The sequence below is a fragment of the Cetorhinus maximus genome, chromosome 29, assembly GCF_964194155.1.
Source record: "Cetorhinus maximus chromosome 29, sCetMax3.hap1.1, whole genome shotgun sequence".
NCBI classification, from domain to species: Eukaryota; Metazoa; Chordata; class Chondrichthyes; order Lamniformes; family Cetorhinidae; genus Cetorhinus; species Cetorhinus maximus.
In genome coordinates, this window is record NC_135907.1 from 7,480,152 (window position 1) to 7,506,706 (window position 26,555).

General features: G+C 42.3%; 1 protein-coding gene across 1 annotated transcript in view; it reads right to left on the bottom strand.

Annotated features, from left to right (window-relative positions):
* Window positions 1–22,731, bottom strand: part of LOC144669322 (guanylyl cyclase C-like) — a 108,254-nt gene extending 85,523 nt beyond the window's left edge. Inside the window, exons 1-5 of the mRNA XM_078531682.1 lie at window positions 22,602–22,731; window positions 16,035–16,147; window positions 12,691–12,758; window positions 7,659–7,874; window positions 6,918–7,039 (exon numbers count right to left, since the gene is read on the bottom strand). Coding sequence (XP_078387808.1) covers window positions 6,918–7,039; window positions 7,659–7,874; window positions 12,691–12,758; window positions 16,035–16,147; window positions 22,602–22,731 — 649 coding nt within the window. The remainder of the gene's footprint in view (window positions 1–6,917; window positions 7,040–7,658; window positions 7,875–12,690; window positions 12,759–16,034; window positions 16,148–22,601) is intronic.
* Between the last annotated feature and the right edge of the window lie 3,824 nt (window positions 22,732–26,555).

Genomic DNA, 26,555 nt, shown 5'->3' on the forward strand with positions numbered 1-26,555 from the left:
TTAGTAATATAAACATATTGCTTGGTAGCTGCTAGAAAGGTGACAGTTTTCACCTCCCTTCTTGAATGCTCTATTCAAAAAATGCAAATGCACGCTATCTCTCTTCCATATCAAAACTAGTACATATCAAAGCACCCAGACTAGCTGGCTTTAATCCAATTAAGACATACCTGCACACTAAACCTCTATTTTAAAATAAAAATATTTTCCAAAATATCATATACATTAATAGTTTCATGACAAAAGCTAATAGAATGTTATCATTTATTGTGAGGGGAATCGGTTACAACAGTAGGGAGGTTATGCTTCAGTGTACAGGGCATTGGTGAGACTGCATCTGGAGTACTGTGTACAGTGCTGGTCTCCTTATTTAAAGACAGATGTAAATGCATTAGAAGCAGTTCAGAGAAGGTTTACTAGACTAATACCAGGAATGAGCGGGTTATCTTGTAAGGAAAGGTTGGACAGATTAGGCTTGTATCCACTGGAATTTAGAAGAATAAGAGGCGACTTGATCAAAACTTTTAAGATCCTGAGGGGTCTTGACAGGGTGATGTGGAGAGGATGTTTCCTCTTGTGGAAGAATCTAGAATTAGGGGTCATTGTTTAAAAATAAGGGATTGCTCATTTAAGACAGAGATGAGGAGAATGTTTTACTCTCAGAGGGTTGGGAGTCTTTGGAACTCTCTTCCCGAAAAGGCAGTGGAAGCAAAGTCTTTGGAAATTTTTGTGGCAAAGCTAGATAGATTCTTGATAAACAAGGGGGCGAAAGGTTATCAGGGGGAGGCAGGAATGTGGGGATCATCCATTCAGATCAGCCATGATCTTATTGATTGGCAGTGCAGGCTTGAGGGGCTGAGTGGCCTTCTCCTGCTTCTAATTCATATTCGTATTGAGAAACCTTCCTCCAGTCCAAAAAAACAGCCATTCACCACCACTCTCAGTACCCTGTCGCTCAACCAACTTTGTATCTATGCTGCCACCTTCGCTTTTATTTAATGGGTTTCAACTTTGATAAAGCCTGGTGTGCGGCACTTTATCAGATGCTTTTTGGAACTTTATATACACATCATTCACATTACCCTTATAAAACTACTATGTTACTTCATTAAAAAATACAATTTGCCTTTAACAAATCCATGCTGTCTTTCCTTAATTAATCCACACTTGTCCAAATGACTGTTAGTTTTGTTCCAGATTATCATTCCTAAAAGTTCTGCCACCACTGAGGTTAAACTGACTGGCCTGTCATTGCTGGGCTCACCCTTTTTTGAACAAGGGTGTAATATTTGCAGTTCTCCAGTCTCTGGCATCACCCCTATATCTATGGAGGATTGGAAAATTATGGTAAGTGGGTGCAGAATTTCCACCCTTACTTCCCTCAGCATCTTCGGATTCATCCATTTGGTCCTGGTAGCTTTTAAACTTTAAGCACAGCCTGCATCTCTAAAACCTCCTCTTTAACAATTTTTAGCTGATCCAGTATCTCACGACATCCCGTTTCACAATTAATTTGACAGCATCCTCTTCCATGGTGAAGACAGATTCAAAATATTCATTTTGTATCTCATAAAACCCTCCATATTAGAAGTAGATCACCTCATAAACAGGAGGCACACTGCAATGAGCAAACTGACTGCATAGCAAGGTGGGCCAGGCCATACTCCAGAGCAATTAACCTGTGAACTTGGTGCCAGGGTCAATAAACCAGTCTGACTGGTGCAGCTGGGGCTGAGCGGTACGGGAAGGGCGGAACCAGAGGCAAGTATTGCGACAGCGTGTATCAATGTAGTTGCTTCTTACCCAGATAAAGTATCCAGGAGGAATTGTTTAACTGGTGGGGGATAAAGCAGAGTTTATTACCAATTGGTAAAAAACTTTGAGAAGTTGAATGTCTGCTAAATGATAATGATAAGCAGACAATGATTTCATTTAGAAAACAAAGCAGCAGTGTTATCTTGCCGACAGAATTGATTCAAAGCTGTAACTGGCCCATAAATCTTGGGTTCTACGTGTATCTTTCCACCTGCTGACACATTAATCCAAATGTACAGTTCACCAGGGATCTGTATACTCACGTGAATTCAAATCACTCCATAGGTTGGAGCCTGCAGTATTTCCATATCCTAATTCACAATATGTCCCATTCACCCATCACTCTTGTGTTTGCTGACCTACATTGGCTTTTCGTCTAGCAACACCTCGATTTAAAAATTCTCAGCTTTGCTTTCAAATCCCCTCAAGGCCTTGCCCCTATCTATCCCTAACCTCTTCCAGCCCTACAAACCTCTGAGATCTCTGTGCTCCTCCAATTCTGGCTTCTTGCGTATCCCTGATTTTCATTGCTCCACCATTGGTGGCCATGCCTTCAGCTGCCAAGGTCTTAAGCTCTGGAATTCCTTCAATGAACCTCTCCAACCTCTTAAGCTCTCTCTCCCCCTTTAAGACGCTTCTTATAGCCTATCTCTTTGACCAAGCTTTTAGTCACCTCTACTAATATCTCTTTATGTGGCTCAGTGTCAAATTTTGTTTCATAATGCTCCTGTAAAGAACCTTAGAACATTTCATTACATTAAAGGCCAGACAATCAGTAGCATGCCAAAGCTCTGCTTCAAGGATGCTTCCAAGCATGACATGAAGGCCCTAGTCATCAATTATCACCCTGGGAGTCACTAGCTGATGACAGATACACCTCCTGTGGGCTGGCATGCATCCCCATGATGATCAGTGGCTACAGCAGCTTGGCAACAGATGCCAACACCCAAAACAACAACCCACAACAAGACTTGGTAGCTTCATGTGTGGCACTTCTGGCAGAACCTGCCACTCAAGGATTTCTTCTTCAGCCAAGAGCAAAGGTGCAGCAGATGAAGACACCCCATCTGAAATGAATTTGTTCGCTGCGTATCCATCATCTTTCTTAAGTGGAAAGTGCCGGAGTGAGCGGGCTATATAAATGCAAGTTTTTACTCTAAAATCACCCCACTTAAGTGTTAATTTCTAGGAGACATTCACAAACTTGGCAGCAGATGTTTAGGAACTTCGGCATTCTGCTGACAGTAGTATGATCAAATTCAGCAAACTTCGGTTCTATTTCATTATTTAAATCCATAAAATTAATTTTTAAATATTCAATATTGATTTCACTGCATGGAAATAAGAATGTGACATATCTTATTTGTGAGTATATTAGGAGGAGGTAACAGTAGCAACACAGTCCTTACTGTTTACGGGGTCTAATAATGTGTTATTCGGGAGCCTAATGGATTTACCATTCATTCTATATGGTGGGTAAATGGCAGTAACATGAACACACCCCTATACACTAGGGGCTCAAGCCCAATTCTCTAACTTGCATGGCTCCTCCCTTGAAGTGCGGGATTGGTGAATAGTGAAAAGGCAACTCTTGGGGGGTGGTGGGGGGGTGAGATTGGTGGGGTTCAACAGGCTATTTCTAAAGGTTCTTCCATCTCCGCACCGCCAACAGTATTGCCTCAGTGAAATACAGCACTCCCTCAGTATTTCCCCTCCAATAGTGCAGCATTCCCTCTGTACTGTCTCCCTGATAGTGCAGTACTGCCCCTCTGGCAATATAGCGTTCCCTCAGTACTGCCCCTCTGATAGTGCAGAGCTCCCTCAGTACTGCTTCTCCAACAGTGCAGCGCTCCCTCAGAACCGTCCCTCCAACAATGCAGCACTCCCTCAGAACTGCCCCTTCAACTGTGCAGCGCTCCCTCAGTACTGCCCCTTTAACAGTGCAGCACTCCCTCAGTACTGACCTTCCGACAGTGCAATGCTTCCTTAGTACTGCCCCTCCAACAATACAATGCTCCCTCAGTACTGCCTCTCTGACAGTACAGTACTCCCTCAGTACTGATCCTCCAACAATGCAGCTCTTCCTCAGTGCTGCAATGGAATGTCAGCCGAAGCATGCTTGGGTGCCCAAGTCTTTGGAGTGCGACTTGAACCACGACCATATGACACTGAGACAAAAGTGCCTTCAATGACAATGTCCCAAATGGGACCTACCAGATTACTTCACACACAGCTTCAAGATCTAACAGTCCCAAAATATAAAATTGCAGAGACATATTGGTCCTACTGGTCCTTTTTGTAGCTGAGGGCACATTTTTTTCTTCCTTTATGTTTTCATGCGATGTGGGCATCACTGACAAGGCCAGCATTTGTTGCCCATCCCTAATTACCCTTGAAGTGAGTGGCTTGCTAGGCTATTGCAGACGGCAGTTAAGAGTCAACCACATTGCTGCGGCTCTGGAGTCACATGGAGGACAGACCAGGTAAGGTTGGCAGACTTCCTTCCCTAAAAATATTAGCAAACCAGGTGGGTTTTTAAAACAATCAATGGTAGTTTCATGGTCACCATTACTGAGACTAGCTTTCAATTCCAGATTTATTAATTGAATTCAAATTCCACCAGCTACCATGGTGCAATTTGAACCCATGTCCCCAGAGCATTAGCCTGGGTCCCTTGATTACTAGTACAGTGATATTACCACTATACTGTTGCCCCAAATTTGATACACTAAACCCTGTCTATGGTGTTTGTAGGGATTAGGCAGGCCAGTGGTACAGGTTGTAAAGCTGCACTTGAGTCAGGGAAAGGAATAGAATAAACAAAGGTTGCTGATCCCAATCCTGTGGATATCAAGTGAGCCAGGATAAGGCTGAGTTGCGAAGCTCCCCATGTCCAACTTGCCCACTGACACTCATGGTCTGGGCACTAATGAGGAATGCCAATTTGAGCATGTACAGGGAGTAGTGCAGGTCTGTTTAACTGCAGCAATTGGCAGGGGATCAATGATCTCAAGAGGAATGTATGTTGTCATTGTTCCCAAGCCTAAGAACTGCAGTGAAACAAGAGGTGCAGCAACAATCATGTCACTGATTCGCTAGCTCACCCACCAGCAGGATCCAATCTAAATATAACAGGGTTATGTTTGCTGCCTTCTAGTCCACCTTCAAATTCCACTTCACGTAAACACTGTGGGTGTGTATGAGCAATATACTTTATAACATACAACATTGTAATTTATACACCAATGTTATGGTCCTGTTATTTATTAATAGAAACCTCTTGCTACTTTATTAATGTAGCATTGCAGTTACAACTGGCCCAACAAATGGCTTTTAATATGGAGGATCAAGAAAAACAATATCAACTTCAGCTCTAACACTTCACTGGGAAAAGCACTGAAGCCTGGTTAAGTATTGTGTCCTGTGCTGGATGAGGAGGCTGGTTCAATCTTGAACAACTGACTCAGCTGGTCAACAGAGCCAACAGGTTGTAAAACTTTTATTACCAAAGTCAATCCAAACAATGTAACTACCTAAATAAACTATCCAAATCAATCTCCACACTGAACTAACCCAAACAATTTAGACACATTCAATAAGCCAGAGAACAAGTGAAAGCAAAAACAAACATTCACTTACAGAGCACAGTGCATGGATGAAAACATCGAAAGGTGTTTTACAAATCCAGATGGAGGCAAAAACTGGAAGAGGGAAAGAAGTTGGGGATGTGGCCAAAAAACAATAAAGGATTTAAGGTTTGCAGGAGCTATGTGGGGTTATTCAGGTCGAAACTTCTAAGGCAAGAGAGCACCAACAGTAAGCATGGAGGATGAAAGGAGTGGGTACGCAATAAACTCATTTCCTATCACTCCAAAGCCTGTTCATCATCTACAAGGCTCATTCTTGACATACTTTCAATAGTGGTCATGGAATCTCAGGTGGCAGCAGTGAGGGAATACTGGATGTCGTCAGAAGACAATGGAAATGGGCTCCATGCTCACAGATAATAATGTGAAGAACATTCAACTTGGGATAGTCAGTATTCAAGAATGGTGTCACTGGAGGTGACAGGACAGAGTTGGAGGGAAGTCATTAGATGAGATATATTGGCTCCATTGGGACGGGCAGGAGTGGATCCATTATAGGGCAATGTCACAGAAGTGAACCAAAGAGAGGAGGATGAAGCAGTTGGACAATTGCTTCCTGAAAATCATGGAGAGTGAGGAGTGTTAGCATGGCAGGGATCATAGTCAAACAAGATATCTCTGGTGACACTGACGAGGGTGGGATCTATACTGTGCAAAGGGCTGAAACCAGACTGAAGTTTTTCAAACAGTGATTGGTGGGAGTGGTAGGAATGGAGTTTGGTGACCATGTTCACATTCAGGAATTTTAGGGAGAAAAGGAGGGTTAGAAATGGGGTGGAAGTTAGACAGAAGAAGGGATTGAGGCACTTTAATGAAGGGGTTTGAAAGGTGGGTGGGACAATCTCTGAGGAAAGATGGGGATTGATGATATCAGCAAGCCATGAACCAAAGAAAGATAAGTGAGTTGTCAGGACATTGGAGAGAATCAAGAGCCATAATTGGGTCTCATGGATGTAACGAGTGGGAAGCAAATAACTGAAAATAGGGCTAGGAGTTTTGAATAGAGCAAAATTCATGTGGTGCAAACAAGGACGACAGTACAATGTATGTACTCTGAGGCAGCTTACTTACTTGTGAGGAACACATTTCACTCTCTGTCCCTCTCAGACATCTATTGTTGAGGAATATTGTGAGAAGGTTTCTCAGGGGGATTGAGGAACATGGTCAGAAGGGTCGGATTTAGATCAAGCAAAGGAATAGGCTTATGTAGCTAAATTTTTCTTTTGCTTTTTCTAGAATAGCTTTGGTTCCGTTTTGGGTCACTGGGTGATGTACTGAGGCTGGTATTTTCATTAAAAGTTGGCAAGAAACTGGGTGAAAAATACACATGGAGATATCTATCACATGACAGTGGTTATGACAGTTTACTAAATACATGATCAGTTTTCTGACATCTGTAATTTTTAGCTGAATGATATATTTACACAGCACATGGAGCAGAGAATGGACTCTCACCGTTACTTTTCCTGTGTGAATCATTCACTATCTTCTTGAATTTTGTTGGGTCTCGGATGATTTCCTTAACCTCTAAACCCAAAGAGAATGGAGCTGACCCAGCTTCCAAACCATTCATGTACCTAACATCATTAAAACAGAATCCATTAGAGGGTTGGAACATGTCCTGTAAGAAAGAATGAACTTTGACTCACATCACATGGAGACCAGAACTGAGCACAGTAATCTCTAAATCTGAAATAAAAACAGAAAAGGTTGGAAACACTCAGATGATCGTCTTCAGAGCCACAGATGCTGCCTGACATGCTGTAGGATTTTCTGCTTTATTATGTATTATACACTCAACAGTATGAGTACTTTGCTCAAAGGTATCATAGTGCTGCCCACAATAGTATTATAGCATTATGAGTAATCCACCCAGTGTAGGATGTTATCTAACCTGGTTTTCAATGCTATTCCATCTCCTTTTCTTGTTTTACAGCAAAAAAGGAAAGCAATGTTGTTAGCAGGGAGGGTTCCAAGTGAAGAGGATCCTACTGAAATGGAATCCTTCAATAGGACTACTGATCCAGTAGTTAGACTCTTTTCTTGGTTCTCCCTGTGAGCAATTTGCAGTCTACATGTAGCTACTACCCACAATGCTGCTAATGAAATCAGGACCTAAGGAGGACATGCATTTGAAAAGAATCATTGAGAGAATATAGATCTTATTCAGAGGTGGAATATATAATAGCCACCCACCAGAAACAGGATTCCGTGGTTTCATTTTTTTTGTAAATATAAGTCGAAATCCACTTGTATGGCTTTATTACTTCACACTGAAGGTTCCAAAGCTTTACGAAAAAGCTGGAGAGTTTCCTAGCTGTAGGCAGGATCCTAATCACTCTGGGTTTATAATCACAGGATAACCCAAAGCTTCCAGCAGAGATGATGGGGACCTTCAAAGGCATGTCCAGTCTAACAAGTAAAAGAAAAGTGAGTTTGTGATGATATTGTTATTTATTTTACATTTTTTGTTGTTTTTCCTAACCTTTTTGGCTACTTTTTCCCCCTCTTCATCCCTCTAAATCTAGCCTCTTGCACATCTTTGATTTTCATCACACCATCATTGGCAGCCGTGTCTTCAACTGCCTAGGCCCAAAGCTCTGGAATTCCCTCTCTAAACCTGCCTACCCCTCTACCTCTCTCTCCTCCTTTAAGGTGACACTTAGGACCACCTCTTTGATCAAGCTTTTGGTCACCTGTCCAAATATCTCCTTGTATGTCTTGTTAAATTTGGCTTGATCATGCTCGTGTGAAGCGCTTGGGATATTTTACTGGGTTAAAGACGCTTTATAAATGCATGTTGTTGTTGTTGAAAGCACGACTCCTCACTACCGTTGCTACACTCCATTGGGTGCTGCTGGTCCTCCTGTATCTTGCCCAAGGAACCATTTGAGTGTAAAGAGGGGATTCATTGAGGGAAAACCAATTAAGGCCAAGTCTACCCTCACACAATGGGCTGAACTTTCACTGAATCAGGATTATTCAGGAGCCCATTAAAAGTGTCGGGCGGGTCCCAATTCCAGGACTCCCAACCCTATTCCCAGGTTGTTTGATTTCCGGGAGTGCCTTTTAAGGGTGCGGGCTGGTTGAGGGGCATAGCTTGGAGTAGTGAGGTATGAAGGGCCTTGGGAGGTGGGTAGGGGAATAGCCAGCATGTGGGGGCGATAGGGAGCATGGGGAATGTACGGAGGGAGGGGCGATTGGGTGTGAGGAGTGAGGGCTTGAAGGTTTTTGTGTTTTTATTTTAACTGGGGCAAAGTCCCACAGCACTGAGACGGGCGTTTTAAACATCCCAACTCAGCACTCTGCAGCCCCATGGCTCCTCCAACCTCAACGCCAGCCCACGCCTGCCCTGCATCAATGAAGATCCCGCCTTTGCAGGCACTTTCTCCCAAGATGAGCAGCCTGAGCCAGGAATTTTTCTGACTCCTGCTGCTGGCCATGGTGATAAAAATTCAGACCAATGTTACACTTTCCAGTGGGTACACTGATTGATTGCGATACACAAGCACCCTGCCTTATAGTTCCCTGAGTAAATAGCAGCACCCTATCAGCGAACTCAGTACAGACCATGGTATGAACTTGAGGCCGTCTCCTGTCTGCATAGTTCAGTACCACACTGAGTGATACATGTACCCCACTGATCTGTCTGGGAAGCTACTTAGAATCATAGAATTATAGAATGATACATCTTCAAAAGGTGCCATTTGGCCCATTGTGCTAATGTTTGATCATTGAAAGAAATATCCAATCACCTCACTCACATAGCCATGAAAATATTTCCAGTACAAGTATTTATTCAGTTCAATAAAGTTCTGATTGAATCTGCTTCCACCACTCTTTCAGGTAGTTCATTCCAGATCATAACAATATGCTGCATCAGTAAAATTCTCTTCATCTCAGGTCTGATTCTTTTGCAATTACCTTAATCCTTTGGTTATTGATCCTTCTGCCACTGGAATCAATTTCCCCTTATTTATTCTATCAAAGCCTGGTTTGAACACCTCTATTAAATCTCTCAACTTTCTCTACTCTAAAGAGAAAAACCCTAGCCTCTCAGCAGTAGGGAAACTATTAGAGAAAGTTCTGAAGGAGAGTGTCTATCTCCACTTGGAGAGGCAAGGTTTGATCAGGGATAGTCAGCATGACTTTGTCAGAGGGAGGTCATGCCTAACAAATTTGATTGAATTTTTTGAGGAGGTGACCAGGTGTGGGTAGTGCAGTTGATGCAGTTTATATGGATTTCAGCAAAGTCTTTGACAAGGTCTCACGTGGGAGACTTACAAAGAAGGCAAATGCACATGGGATACAGGGTAATTTGATAAGGTGGATTCAAAGTTGGCTTAGTTTTAGGAGGCAGAGGATGATGACAGAAGGATGCTTTAGTGACTGGAAGCCAGCGTCCAGTGGCGTACCACAGGGATCTGTGCTCGGTCCCCAATTACTTGTCATTTATATAAACCAACCACATAGATGACTATGTGGGTGGTAGGATTAGTAAGTTTGCGAATGACACAAAGATTGGCCAGGTGGTTAACAGTGAGGTTGAGTGTCTTGGGCTACAGGAAGATATAGACGGGATGGTCAAATGGGCAGATAAGTGGCAGATGGAATTTAACCCTGAAAAGTGTGAGGTGATACACTTTGGAAGGAGTAATTTGACAAGGAAGTATTCAATGAACGGCATGGCACTAGAAGTTCTGAGGAATAAAGGGACCATAGATCTCTGAAGGCGGAGGGGCATGTTAGTGGGGTGGTGAAAAAGGCATATGGGACACTTGCCTTTATCAATCGAGGCATAGATTACAAAAGTAGGGAGGCCATGTTGGAGTTGTATAGAACCTTAGTGAGGCCACGGTTGGAGTACTGTGTGTAGTTTTGGTCGGCACATTATAGGAAGGATGTGATTGCACTGGAGGGGGTGCAGAGGAGATTCACCAAGATGTTGCCTGGGAAAACATTTGAGTTATGAGGAGAGGTTGGATAGACTTGGGTTGTTTTCGTTGGAGTAGAGAAGACTGAGTGGTGACCTGATCGAGGTGTACAAGATTATGAGGGGCATGGACAGGGTGGATAGGAAGCAGCTGTTCCCTTTAGTTGAAGGGTCAGTCACAAGGGGGCATAAGTTCAAGGTGAGGGGCAGGAGTTTTAGGGGGGATGTGAGGAAAAACATTTTTACCCAGAGGGTGGTGACGGTCTGGAATGCACTGTCTGGGTGGTGGAGGCGGGTTGCCTCACATCCTTTAAAAAATACCTGGATGAGCACTTGGCACGTCATAACATTCAAGGCTATGGGCTAAGTGCTGGTAAATGGGATTAGGTAGGTAGGTGAGGTGTTTCTCACGTGTCAGTACAGACTCCTTGGGCCGAAGGGCCTCTTCTGCACTGTGATTCTGTGATTCTCTAGCCTCTCCACGTAACTGAAGTCCTGGATCTCTGGTATCATTCTAGCAAATCTTCTCTTCACTCTTTCTAAAGACTTTGGCATATCTTGAGGTTGTGAGAGGCTCTATTTATGTACAAATCTTTTTTTTTGACATCCTTCCTAAAGCAGGCACAATACATCAACTCAGGCGTAACTAGTGATTTATCAAGGTTTGGCATAACCTCCTTGCCTTTGTACACTATGGGCTGATGCAGAAGTCCCACCCCATTTCCAGTAGATCCCATTTTTGCTGGCAGGGGAAGGTGGAGGGGTATGAATCACACAGGCAGAAAATCCAAACTCAGCAGGGCCATTTGAAATTAGCGCTGAATTCAAACATTTCAGCTGTCCCAAGGGTCTTAATCCACAACATAGGAGGCACAAGTTTATGATAGAGATGTAAACACTCTTGAAGGGCGGATAAGATGTGTTAAAGTGTTATGATCTGAAGTTATTTAAATGCCCAGCCCTTAAAAAAAAAGAAAAAATGAGGCTGCAGTTTTCAGTTGGAGTAAAAAAGGAGGCACCCACTGCTGGAATTCATTGATTGACAAGCCATCCAGCGTAGCATATTCAAAAAAAACATAAGCTACCTGTTCCTGCAGTTTCAATAGACTTCACTGATGACATTTCTGATTTGGTTGATATTACATCTCAGCCATTATGAATGCTTTGCTGAGTTTTAAAAAACCCAAAACTACTTATCTCAGCAAGGGGGGCTGAGTTCACACTTTGCTTGACTGTGTTAAGAGTCTATTAAAGGATTATCTGTCTTTAATGTGGTTAGTGAATAGAAGTTTGTTTGTTTTTACAACAGATTGACTACTTGAAGGGGTTTAAAATTTCTGAATGGATTTCATGAATGAGAATTTTTTTTTCAGTGTTGAGGGTATATGACTGTGAGCTCTCTTAGATTGTTAGGTTTAATTATTTTTATCTCTGCACGGATCCTGAGGTCTGCCCATAGTGATACTGGATGAGAGACTATGGAGAGGGTATGAGGACATGGCTCGATATGGGGACATGGGGTATGAGGGGCATGGGGTGGGTAGGAGATATGAGGGGGACAAGGGGTGGATGAGGTGGTATGTGAGGGAGGGGGTAAGGGATGAGAGCTAAAGGGCTTAACAGCTTTTCATAAAATGGGCCAAAGCCTCAGAGAACTGAGGCAGGCTTTCTAATCAGCCCTCCTCGGCACTTGGCCACCTCCATGGCTGCCTCAGAACTGCCTCCAGAGGCAGTAGGCCCGACTCCTCCAACACCCATCTCCCTGTAATGAAAATATAACAGGTGGGGGCCTTATAAAGGGAATGGATCTGCCCAGTAGGGAAATATCCCAACTTGAATTTCCCACCTCAATTGCAAAAATCTGGCCATATCTCTCTATTTTAAAAGCCCAGGATCCCATCTGCTTTTTCAACAGAGTTCTCAACCTGCTTTTCCACCTTCAAGAGACATGGACCCCAAGGTTTCTCTGTTTCTGCATCCCTACTTGCCCTGTCTTTTTATCAATGCAATATGGACATTTACCATACACCCTCCTTCAGTAATGAAAGCTAACCAGTCATACACATTGCTATCTCTTCCAGCCTATAGGGTAAAGAGGCCAACTAATTATGCAGTGAAAAAGGTCAGTGACATTGGTGCATTTACAACATTCTCCACCAGTACAAGGACAATCCATGTGTCTCTCACCGTGAGCCTGAAAATTAATCATTGTAAACACATGCAACAATAATATTGATGTGCACCTCTCACTCCAAAACAGAGAACAACCCACACAATTAGGAGACAGAGACTTACGAGACAATTTGAAAGGTCGCATAGGTGCATGTTGGACCCAGAACTGCACAACCCAAATCCCCGAGCCTCTAGATCCAGGAATAAAGAGAATCAAAGTCAGAGGTTATCAATCTCCTTCCTCCTTTCACTGTGTTCACTTCAATTACAAGACACAACTGCAGTGTGAAATAATGCTCATTTGTGCTTTGCAAATTATACAACGTTTTGTCCAATGTCCACCCAGAACATGGTGAGAATGTGGAACTTGTTGCCACATGAAGTAGTTGAGACAAATAACATAGAAGCTTTTAAGGGGAAGCTAGATAAAAATTTTGTTACGATCTGTGGAGATCAAAATAAACCAAAATAACCAAATATAACCCTGAAGAAGAAATTAACAACAAGATTTCAGTTTTTGTAACTTCTACTTTAACACAAATCAGAATCAATGTAAATTAAATAATTAACAGGCAAATGATACTTCAAATAAAAAGGTACATTTCACTTTAAATAGTTGATACAATAAAGCACATGCACCCCCCAGTCCCCACATAAATGTGACACTACATAGCTGCATAGTTCCACAATATGCTGCTCTTTATTCACGCAAGGTAGGTCAGGGGTCCTAACCAACAATAGCTTTCACCTTTGAGGTTCATGGGTACGATTATCATTAGCAAGGCATGCTTCTACAAACCCTCTCTCCCTCGGGTTATGACAGTCCTGGTGGTGTAGCTTTCCAGAGTTCCTTTTCAACTGACCAACCAATAGCACCCAGTTCATGATTTGGCCACTTCTGGAAAAACACCCAGCTCTTTAGCATCTCCAAAGATTCTCACAGCTTTCCAGGTTATAGATCCTTTTTAGCCAGCTTGCACATTGCCTCCAAGAGTTCCTGTCTCCTTTTCTGTCAAAGATAAAAACTGATCTCTTCCTGAGAGTGATTTGCTTCTCCTCCTCACAAGAATTCTCTGTGTTCCTCTTTTGTCACTGTCAGCTTTCTCTTTGTGTTGCTTCCGTGTGCTGATCACCTTCACCCTCCAGTTCTTCTGCTTGTAGCCCTTCTTTATATCTGGCAGCTACCTGGCTTCTATCTTAATTTGCTTCCGAATATAAAAGCAAATTACTGCGGATGATGGAAATCTGAAATAAAAACAGAAAGTGCTAGAAAAACTCAGCAGGTCTGGCAGCATCTGAGCAAGAGAAATAGAGTTCATGTTTTGAGTCCAATATGACTCTTCTTCATAGAAGAGTCATATTGGACTCAAAACATTAATTCCATTTCTCTCTCCACAGATGCTGACAGTAATGCTGAGCTTTTCCAGCACTTTCTGTTTTTATTAACTTCCTTTCTGTTGGTATTGCTTTCGTGTCAAGGGTCACCAGGTCACATGGACTAGCATTTCCTTTTATCGAAGAAAATTACAATTGAACTCTTTATAATTTATGCAAACTCTGAAAAGTCATCTTTAAACATTCTTAAAAACAATTAGATTCCACAAATGCTTTAAAGAAATTACAAATTTTCCTTACTGTACTGCTTCAGAGTCAAAGATCATCACCATATGAAGAGGAAAAATAGGATATAATGATTGGGTGAGATTGAGGGTCAGCAGGAAGCTCATGTGGAGTATAAACACCAGTATGGAGCAGTTGGGACAAATGGCCAGTTTCTATGTCATAAATTTTGTGCAATTCAAAAAGGGTGAAGCTTTTTCTTCAGTTGGATTTCCTCCCTTGCGAATGAGAACGAGAAAGAAAAAGAGAGAGAGAAAGAGAGACATTCCATCACCTGGCTCCACCTGATAGTCTTTCAGAAGACGATGCTTTTATTGTGTATTTCTGTATGTCTGTTTTTGTTTTATATTTATGGCAGTCACAGCTCTTCCATTTAACCAGAGAGGTGGTCAACATATTTGATGTGATCCCATTGATCTCCTATATTGGGTCAGTCTTTGGTTGGTAAGGTCTATTTTATTTGTTCTTTAGATGCTGATGATGTTTCATTTATTATCCATCTTTCGATGCCCTGAGAAGATGATGCTGGGCAGCCTTCTTGAAGTGCTAATGGTGCATCCCATACCACAAGAGTGAAGTAGAAGGTTATAAGAGGAGCAGGTTCATTATCACAAGGTAAGGGAATAACTAACTGACATGAGCCATATTCAACATCATGTTGGCCCCATCCCACTTATTAGATGCTGTGAAACCTAAGTAAGTCCAGAAGAAGCCTGTTTTAGGGGAGGCACTGGGTAGAGCAGAGCCAGCCAAGTAGATATCCCTGGATTTCACACTCCATGCTTCAGAGAAAGGAAGGATTTCAAGGCTTCTGTCCCCCAATCCTGGTTCTAAGGGTCTCAAATGCCTTCATTCTTAGGGGAGCAGTGCAGGTGATAACATTATAGCTCATAATAGAGGCTGCAATCAGCCTGATGATGCTCAATGTCAAGACCCACAGGTGCGGGATGGTAATTTGGATTAGATCCTCATGAAATCTGTATGGCACATGGAAACTACTCCACTTCCTTCAGGGGAACAACTACAACTTACATTTAACGTAATGAAAGGTGTTTCACAAGAGCCTTATACAACAAAACATGACACCAAGTGACATAAGGAGAAAGTAGGTCAGACGACCAAAAGCTTGGCTGAAGAGTTAGGTTTTATGGAGTGTCTTAAAGGAGGAAAGCGAGGTAGAAAGATGGAGAAGTTTAGGGAGGGAGCTTCAGAGCTTGGGGTTAAATAACTGAAAGGACAGCACCATTGGGGGAGTAATTAAAATCAGGGATAAAGAGGCCAAAATTAGATGTGTTCAGAGATCTCGGAGGTTGTGGGGCTGGAGGAGGTTACAGAGATAGGGAGGCGTGAGTCCATGGAGGGATTTTAAAACGAGGATGAGAATTTTAAAATCATTATGTTGCTTAACCGGTAGCAAATCTAGGTCAGCGAGCATAGGAGTGAATGGGACTTGGTGTGAGTGGGTTTGATGAAAATGGAGAATGCTGCAAAGAAATGACACAGAAAGAATGCACCTGTGGTATTTATTCCCAAATTTTAGTGTGTTTAATAAAGTAGAACAAGCTTTGCGATCTCAGCCAGTTCTGGATTTGTCCCAACCAGTGTGAAATGCACAAGAGCTGACTCTAAACTTGATACAACCCTGCCTAAACCTTCATTGAATGGATAACACAGTTACAGTGTGACAAGATCTTCTTTGGGAGATTGGGGTGGGAGATGTAATGAATTATGAATTACCATAATCTGGCAATGCCATTGGTGTATTGCACCCTATTGAATAAATAGGCAGGACCCAGCAACAGGTTTGCAGCTCAAAACTAACCAGTTTTGACTAAAGATATACTCACATACAAGTTTTTCAGTATCTCCACACCTTCACAGGTACTGGTGGGGCAGCCTTTGACGAAATACCATGTTGTATCAAAGCCATCAAACGTTGCATTCAATGTGACGTTAAAACCTGGAACATAAACTCAATTGTTACTTTTTCACCAAATTCTCCTGTCTTTGAAGTTGGTGATTTTTCCATCCCACAGTCAACATTCTTCTTTGGAGAGCCCAGACAATGAGTTACCAGATTACTCACACACTAGGTAATCACTCATTCAATCTTTGTCTAGTCCCCTCTTTCTTTATTCCCCAGCCCACCACCCCTACCCCCACCACTCTCTCTACTCCCTCTATCACGCTCACTCTTTGCTTCTCTCCTGTCTCTATTCTTCTCTCTCTATATCTCTGGATGTTATCTTCTCACCTAGGCCTTCCCGGAATTATGGGGCCATTCTTGAGCTGGGAACCCGATATTGATTTGCTCACCTGGCCGTTGCTCTTTCCCAGAGCAAATTAATTGTCATCCTGCCTCCAGGCTCCCTGACCAGTTATGGAGGGTGGGCAGGATGACACATCCATTCTTTCAAAGGAAGAGTTTCTAATTAAACGGACCAGGCATGGGTTGGAAGGGATCACCAGCATTTGGATTTTTTGATGTCAGGTACCTTGCCAGCCATTGGCAACATTGCTGATCTGCTCACCTGCTCCGTTGGGAACAGGTCTTGTTCTGGGAGGCTGCAGATGTCAGCAGCAACCAGCCATGAGAGCTGGAGCCTCCTGAGCCACGTGCTCAGACATTTGAAGAGAGCTAATCCTCTGCCTGTGGGCCCTGTGTTTGGGAGGCTCTCAATTCCTCCCAGCTGGATTTTGGTGTCTAACCCATCTGTGGAGGGTAAGGAGAAGGCAGCGGTTGCACTTGGTTGTGGTGTGGCTTCTGCTCTTGCCCCTTAGCAGAAGTGAATGGCAGAATGCATAAATTGCACCCATGCCATGGGAAAGGCTAGCAGTAGGGATAGGCAGCTGAAGGTGAGTGAAATGCCAGTCGGGTGAGTGCCTTCCAAGCAGTTGGTAATCACCTGCAAAGCAGTGGTAGCACTCCCTGAGAGACAAAGTGCTTTGAGCAGCAGTCTCTCAACGGCCATGGTTGGAGCTCTTCAGTCTAACTGATCAAAGCCCTCCCAGCTTGTCAGTTTCGCTGAAGAAGCTCTTCCCACTGTGCACTTGCACTGTGCCTGGCAAGTTGATGACAAATTGGGAAACAGATCCGCTAGCTGGGAAATCCAAGATTAGGGGTTAAAAAGGGTCTTCTTAACTCCCTCAACCACCTCTTAATTACTGGCTGACAGATTGACGGGGGTTCCCCACATGCCTTCAATCCTGCCCATGGAAAAGCCGGAAGTTGGGGGGGATGGAATTGGGATCCCAATCCAATGTCATCTTCCAGGACTTTCTCCTGAACCCACCTCGACCAGCTGGGAAAATTTTACCCTATGTCTCTTTCTTTATCTCTGTCACTCTCTGTTTCTCTCTCTCTCTCAGTCCATCTCATGCTGTTTCCCTCTAGCCCTCTTTCCTTCTCTTTCTCCATCTCTCTCTACCCTTCTTTCTATCTATCTCTCTCTATCGACGCTCATTCTATTTCTCTTTTGCTATCCCTCTCTCTCTAACCCTGTCTCTCTCTTTGTGCCCTCTGGGTATCTCTCTCTAGCTGTCTCTGATTAAGTGCCTCTGAGCTGAAATGAAACAGCTAATAACATCAGAAATATTACCTGAAAAAAACAATTCTGCAACTTTGATAGTCACTTGGAAAAACTCAAAGAAAATCAAAACTCTTTCAACACTCCCCAGTTGAGAACACACGTCATGTCATGCCACACTATGTGTGTGCTCAGACTGCCCAGCTCCCTGAAGCAGTTAATCAAAATATCAAGTTTAAACCCAGGATTTTCAAAGGCTGAGGTTTTCCCATAAAAATTACATTAATAAAGCTACTACCACATGAAAGACAACTTCATTGGTGAAATATGTAATTATGTATGTTTTTATTATGTTGGAAGACTTTGGATAGATTTTCTGCTGATTTTCTGATCTCTCGTTGTGATCACCTGAGTATCGATGAAACCACAGTGCAAATTCCTGACATTGCTTTTTTTGACTAACCTCCTGGACTGAGGGCATAAGACACTGCAGGTAAAATGTTTTAAAAATATTTGCAATTTGATTGGTTTGCCATCCCCTCGTCAGGTAATGAAATATGATATATCATACATAATATATATCATATATAATAATATATGATCGAATAACAGTCAGAAAGCTCAAATCGCAGTTATTAAACCTGCAAGTCAACGCACACATGAATAGCAGGTAATCCAGATCATGAAGCTTCCTCCTTCACGTTTCTTCCCTCCTTTGCTCATGGCCCTACTCATACCTTCAGCACATGGCTGCGGTCCAAGTTGTCCCTCATTTTATTAGTCATCTGAGGACAGCCACCATTGATGATATGTGCAGCATAAAGGGCAAAGGAAACACTTTGACGTGTCAGTGAATATTTTAGCCTCCAAACTTCATCATGGACATTACAGACTTGCTCTCACCCAAGTGTTAATCATCCTTGCTACAACTGCATCTATTGGCCAAATTAGCATGACTGTTGGCATACTTAATTGACCCCACTCCCGTGCCTTTTCCCAGTATTCCTGCAAACTTTTCCCTTCAAGTGTTGCTTCAATTCCCTTCTGAAAGTTGTGATTGTATCCGCTTCCACTTTCCTTTCAAACAGTGCATTTCAGATCATAACAAATTGCCATGTAAAATAATTTCTCATCTTGCCTCTGCATCTTTTACCAATTGTCATAAATCTGTGTCCTCTGGTTTCTGACCTCCTGTCTATCGATACATATATTTGTTCTATCAAAACCATTGATGATTTTGAACACCTCTATTGAATCTCCTCTTAACCCTTTGATCTATCAACAACAATCCCAGTTTCTCTAATCTCTCCAGATAACTGAATTCCTTCATTCCTGGTATCAATTTATTAAATCTTCTCTGTACCCTCTTCTAAACATCTCTCTTAAAAAGTTTGCCCAGAATTGGACACAGCACCCTGAGATTTATAAAGGTTTGCCCGACTTCCTTGCTTTTGTACTCTGCCTTTATTTATATAGTGACTATTTCGTTTCCCCAGTTGACCTGCATCTGTTGCCTCCTTTGGCGGGTTGGGAACACTTTTCTCTGAAAAGTATCACCCTGCAGAATTGCAGCTTTTAATTTGATTGATCCACACTGCCATGAATATGTGATCAGAAGAGCTAAAAAAGATTTTCAAGAATACTTTTCTAGCTGTCTTAAAATCCACTCTAACATCTGTATCAGCTTCTTCAAAATCCCTAGAAACTAATCTTTTAAGTCCCACCTACAGGACCTTTTTCAGTACAAATTCACTTAGAGTCATTATGGAACAGAAAGAGGTCATTCGGCCCACTGAGTCCATGCTGGCTCTCAATAGAGCAATCCAGTGACAAATCTATTTGACCCTAATCTGGTACCTCATAATAAACTCAAACTCTCTCCAACTATCTAACTCCCTTTGTTTTGCTCTCTTAGTAATTTATCCTCAAGTTTATTGGCAGTCACCTAAACTTCACAGTCATCAGAACTTCAGCTTCTCATTCTGTTAGCCTTTATTTCAATGTCTAATCTATTCAAGCTACAGCCTCTACTTCCACTTTTGTGTCTGCCCAGACTTCTACTGTGATATTTCCCTCTTGCATCATCAGAGGCTCTTTCTCTGATATCTGATTGTTTTCTTATGCAAGAGTCACTTCTAGACTCACCATCATTACTTGCACTGAGTTTTCTTACTCTATGCTCTTTCACTCCATTCTGCCAGTCCATGGACCTCACTTCTTGGCCATCATCCTGAACATTCAACTGAAATTTAAACGTGCACATCACATTTCCTATAGATCCCACAACTGTCACATTCTTCTAATCACTAGGCCCCTCTGGGATACATGTCACCCAAGTACCCACTCTGGGCAATTGCCGTTGGATGTGATAGCACTATCATGTGTGTCATGATCACCACATTACCACTATCCAGCCATTGATCTACTCCATTCTGTTCCTCGGGACCTTCATCAGAAACACATGAGCATTTAAAGCACAAGGTACTTAATTTACTTCCATCCTCTGCTCAGAGTCCGAGGTTTTGTAATTAATTTGATTAATTGTGAGGAATGAACTAAAACAATTTGATTGCCATGTTTGATAAGTACTGTCTTACCATCACAACCTATTACCTTACCAGAGCCTTTCTATTCCCTATGATCCTCTCTTTTATAGTATAGCAAATCTCCTAAATTGAATTCTGTATCAGATGGTCACAAACAATGCATCAGGACTCTCCAAATAAAAGCCTGTCTCGCTGTATAAAGTATTCAAATGTGCAGAAAAAATGGAGCCTTCTAGACCAGGAGGACTATCACACTGAATAGAAGATAATTTAGGAATTAGTCTATAGACTAATTGATAGAGACAGTATCTTCCAACTATTTAGACTGAATTTTTTATATGAACCACCCATTCCAGGATAGTTGTCAAATTGCAGTCTGGTTGACCAAATAAAATTTTATGCAGCATTTCATTGATCACCAGATGATTCCTTTCACAAAGTCCATTGCTGAAAGGAGTTTCAGCTGCAGGATTCATGACTATGGTATTCATATATTCACGCATGTCTCTGATCTCATCATTGTCAAATTAATTTCCATCATGAATCAGAAACTTCAATGGTGTCCCAAGGGATCTCACTGAAACTTACAAAATTCTTACAGGGCTTGACAGGGTAGATGTGGAAAGGATGTTTCCCCTGGCTGATGAGTCTAGAACCAGGGGACACAGTTTCTGAATAAGGGGCAGGCCACTTAAGACTGAGATTAGGAGGAATTTCTTCACTCAGAGGGTGGTGAATCTTTGGAATTCTCTACCCCAGAGGGCTGTAGAAGCTCAATCATTGAGCATGTTCAAGACAGAAATTGATAGGTTTCTGAATACTATGGAGATCAGGAATATGAGGATAGTAAGGGAAGAATGGCATAGAGGTAGATGATCAGCCATGATCAGTTTGAATGGCGGAGCAGGCTCAATGGGCAGAATGGCCTACTCCTGCTCCTACTTCCTATATTCCAAGTCTGCTCCCTCTCCATGACTTTGTCTATAATCACACTTTGTCCTTATTATGTATTGACGTAGCAGGAGCAATCTGGTTGTCAGGTCTATGAAATATAGAATGAAAATATTTCTGTCTTTGTTACAAGGCAACTATCCTGTTAAACACACAAACCAATGGAAGGCTTATAATAGAATGTGGTGGTGTGCTGATACTTTTTACACATTTCAAACTTTTCGGTAATCTCTTCTATCAGCTTTGAATAATCTTCATCATCCTTAGCTGCATTTTTAGCAGGATTTTTAACTTTTGATAAGTAGAGTGAGTGAATTGTCTTTGTTACTTCATTAATCTCTGACTCTTATCACCTGATGTCGTTAATACTTGTCTAACATTCTGATGGCGAAACATTAGGTTTTTGTCACAGGAACACAATAACGTCCTGACTGCTTAAACTGCAGATCAACTGACTTTCCAAAAATAATTGCCTTATCATGCTCCGTGTCAAGTTTCATTTGTATCTTTTTCATGGAGGGTTTGCTCAACAGCATAGGTATCTCGTTCAAGGTTACATCAGCACTTACAGAATGGCCTCATTTCAGCTATTTTACATGGAATTAAAACTTTCTTTGGTGACCTCAATCTGCTGTCATGCACCAAACCTAAAGCAAGTAGTGTCTTCATATTCCTTAATTTTGCATTGACCCTCACTACTCAGTGAATCAGGGTAACATTTCAATAAATCTGTCTCCCATTTTGTTGAAGTACAAGTACTATCTAGTACTGAACAGTTAAAGGGGTTCATGATTAACACATTCATTACAGGACAATTATGACCAATAAAATTTATTTGGATCCATCATTATCTTTGTCCTATCGCTCAGAATTCTCTTTGCCTTGTGTAATTTTGAGGACTCTACCTTTTCTCTTTGGGCAGTTCACCAAAAATGTTACTTTGAGTCACACCTGAAGCACCCATTAACTGTTCCTTGGCATTCATTTGCCTGTCCTAATTTTATCTCCTGCTGTAATAGCCAAATATGCTAAAGGTGCTTTCATCCTCATTTTGCCTGTCTTTAGTCCTGCTATTGAACCATAGAACCACAGAACACTACTGCACAGAAAACAGGCCATTCGGCCCTTCTAGTCTGTGCTGAAATATTATTCTGCTAGTCCCATTGACCTGCACCTAGTCCATAACCCTCCAGACCTCTCCCATCCATGTATCCATCCAATTTATTCTTAAAACTTATAGAATCAATTTATTGTATTTATTGTCCAATATCAGGACTATTTCAAAGTTGGAAATCATTGAGTCATTTTTTTTACATCACTATGGAATATCTTCTTTGATCCATTAAGTCTGAAGGAAGTAACTGTTCCCCAGGATTTATTTTTAAAGCACCAGACATCTGATCCAACAGGGTCTCCTCCTTCGGGAACTGAATACCAGTTTGTTCCAGTAACCTGTTCATGTGAGACACCTCAGCATAATCCAGTAATGTAAAAGCTTGTACTAATCCAGGGATCCCCATACTGAATTTCAATAATCTTTGTACAACCCCTTAAAGTCCACAATATATTCTCCCATTAAATGATCATGTGTTCTCTAAAATCTATTAAATTCTGATCATGCCTTTCAGATCATTTTTCTTGTGGATTTCATTCATGAACTCTAATAGAAAGTCCATATCCTCCTGGCTATCCAACTGACCGGCATCCAGGTCAGAAAATAGTTTAGTTCTGGTTTTGCTGCTGGTAGGAAGAAAAAATGGGGAGATCATGCCATTTTTCCTCTTTGGTAGGGACATAACCTGTGTCCACATATCCACTTCATTCTTCCACTGGTCATATTGCTCAGACTCTGAGACAACAGAGGGTAATAATACACTGACAATTTATGCTTGCTTTCTGCCATTTTTCACAATGGCCACTAAGATTTTAATCTTCTGTCTGAAAAATTCTTTAGTTTCCAACCTTCACCTTTAGGCAACTATCCTCAGCCACCAAGTTATAATCCAGAAATCCAAAAAGTGAAGGAGAGAACTGGGGCCAATCTTTATACACTTTTATAAGCATTTATTTACAGAGGTACACATCACAAACAGGCACCTCCTAACCCAACAACCAGAGTTTGTTTATTCTTTTTACCAGGGGCATAAGTGAACAATGCCACCTGCACTAAGAAGTGCAGGGGAGTGAGACAGCTTGTTTGCGAACTCCCTGGAGGGTGCAGACGCACACCAGTTCTGCTGCAGGGACTCGTTAAAGCAAATTACAGGAGAATGCTGATAAACATGCAAGCCAAGATGCTTGGTGGATAGGCAGGCCTGCCAGATGGCATGCAGTCACTGGTTAGGGGCATGATGGAGTGTCTCATGGCCATTGTCTCAGCTTTCACAAGAACACAGGCAGAGGCATCCTGATGTGTCAGTGCTGCAGGGGAAGCTCAGTCAGAGATCATGAGATCCCTAGCTGCTGCCATACAGGCGCAGACAGCTGCCATCATGGAATCATATCTTAGTGCTCAATGGGGCATGCAGGCTCCCATGGTAGTCTAGCAATCTGTGCCCCATCAAATTACAAGGAATGCTGAGGTGCCACCTGGTAGGACTGGCAGGGGCACCATGTAGCATGTACAGTCCTTCTGCAGGGTGACAACATCTGTACTCCCACCTCTGCCACTCAGCCACTGCCTTTGCAGCCAGCCATCCCAGACAGCTGCTGTTCATGCCAGGGTGGTGCAAGCCAAAGGTCCAGAGCTGTTCAAGGGCATCCTGTCGTGCACTCTACAGTCTCCATCTATGAAAGTAAGCAGCCTTCCACCAGCCATGCTGCAGCCGCTGGGGTATTACTGCATAAGAGAATTAAGCCAGCCACAAGATATGCATTAAGGGGATGCACAAATGTGGTTATTTATGTGTTTTTTTATTATTGATGCAGTGCTGGGTAAAATTGTATGAATATTTTTGCTGTTGGCCTTAATTGAGTGATGTGGCCAAGGGAAATTTTTTATAAGGAGTCTGAAATGGACGTACAGTGAGGAAAAGATAAGTCCATTTTTAAAAAATTATTCATTCAAAGGATGTGGGCTTCACTGGCTAGGCCAGCATTTATTGCCCATCGCTAAATGCTCTTGAGAAGATGGTGGTGAGCTGCCTTCTTGAATTGCTGCAGTCCATATGCTGTTAGGGAGGGAGTGCCAGGATTTTCATCTCAGACTTGGACTTAATCCAGCCCACTTTAAACTGGGAGGATACGGGTGAATGGTATCAAAGCCGAAATGTTAAGGAGTCAAGGCTAGAATTTCAATAGGCATTGCACATTCCACAGTAGCAAGGCATGGCTTATTTTATTCATTTTATGAATTTTGGCGTTCTTATGTCATATTATTTCTGGACAGAAAAAAAAAAGTTCTATTAACTGAAAGTAAAGCCTCACAATGCAGTTATTCTTGCTCTGTTCGGTTGCATGTGGTCTCCTCCTTTCCTCCTCTCTGATCCTGAAGTGTTCTTGGATTCCAGGAAGTAGTGGCTGGGCCCTCATAATCCGAGGTTGTGGAGGGCGCAGCACACCACCACAAACATGGAGACCCTCTCAGGCATGAGCTGCCGAGATTCATCCTGAACGACTTAAACAACAAAATCTCTGCTTTAGGGCCCCGATGGCTTGTCCATGATGTTGCAGGTGGCTTCATAGCTTTTATTGAAGGCTCTTTGACCTTACGTGGCACAAGTCAGAGTCCAGAAGTGATTCGCCGGGGCCTGCAAAAATAATATGTGCCTCAGCCTCCCCAGCATCCTAACCCTCTGCAATCATGACATGCCTCCCCCACAACTCCAGTGATTTATCTTGTTAACAATCACACTGGTCCAATTTGGAGGCCTATTAGGCTCCCCCAAGCTCATCTGCTTGATTTGAATAAAGCAGGCCCTCAAAATTGCAAGGTGCTTCTTCATGGTCGGAATGGGCATCAGACCACAGCATCCACCAACAGTTGCCTGAAGGTCAAAGTAGACCTCACTTGCTAAAAACATTTACTGTTCGCTTTAATATCCATTTCAAATATCACCTTTTTGTACTTCTTACAACTTCCTTTGTATCCCTCTTTATAGCTGTCTCAGTCTACTCGATTTTCATTTCCCCTTGTACTTTTGTACGCCAGGCACAGAAGGGAGAAAGGGGTGGTAGGTGGACCTTCTTCCCATTAAAGCGGGCTGCATTAAGTCCAAATCTGAGGTGAAAAGAGAGTGAACAAACCCACTGCAACACCCAATACTGCCAAAGGACAATCCTATGGAACATTAGATAAAATTTACAGCACTGAAACAACCCATTCAACTGATCCATGCCAGTGTTTGTGCTCCAACCAAATATTCTCCCACCATTCTTGATATCACCATCACTGCATAACCCTCTATTCCTTTCTCCCTCGCCTATTTATCTTGTTTCTCCTTCTACATCAGTTGCCCCAACTACTCTGTGTGAAAGCAGGTTTCACATTCTAAACACTCTGGCTAAAAACGTTTCTCCTGAAATTCTTAATTCATTTATTAGTCATTATTTAATGTTTTTGGCCCCTTGTATTGATCTCTCCCACAAGAAGAAACATCCTCCTCTACATCTACATTATCAAGCCTCTTCATAATTCTAAAGACCTCTGTCAGGTTCCCACTCGGCCTTTTTATTTTCCAGAGGAAAGAGCCCCAGTCTGTAGTTCTGGCTGCAATCCTTATGAATTTTTTTGCACCTTCTCCGGTGCTCCTACATTATTTTCATACAATGGGGAACAGCACCGCAAGCAATAAGGACAAAGCAAAACTTGCCTCTTACCTTTCTGATGAAATTTGCTTTGAATATGTTGAATTGCATCCTTTACGGCTGGACGGATGTTATGCAAGGTCCAAGGAGAGATGGAATCATTCAACAGGATCACATTAACTGTAAACAACTCTTTGGTACACTTACAATTGTTCTTTGAGGCCAAATACCCATGGACTGCAACTATGATCCACAAACAGAAACTTAGCAATCGCCTCATTTCTCCACTGTGTTGTTAAAACACTCCAATTCTCCTTCCCTCAGGTCTTTAACTTCGAAGAGCACAGGAAGTGCAACTGCGAGGTATGTTAAAATGTCATGCTAAAGGTTTTCCCCTGAGATAATATGTGAGGCTGAGTGTAAAGGTCAGCTCATATCAAATGTTGTTTGCTCAATAAAAGTTCAGTGGTTATAAAATGTTCACAGTTTACCTGGCACCAGGTTCCTTTAAACTGAGGAAACTGAGATAGCTCTTTAAAAGCTACTTCACCCGAAGCATGATAAAGAACTACCTGGAGAAACACTCTGCGATTAACAC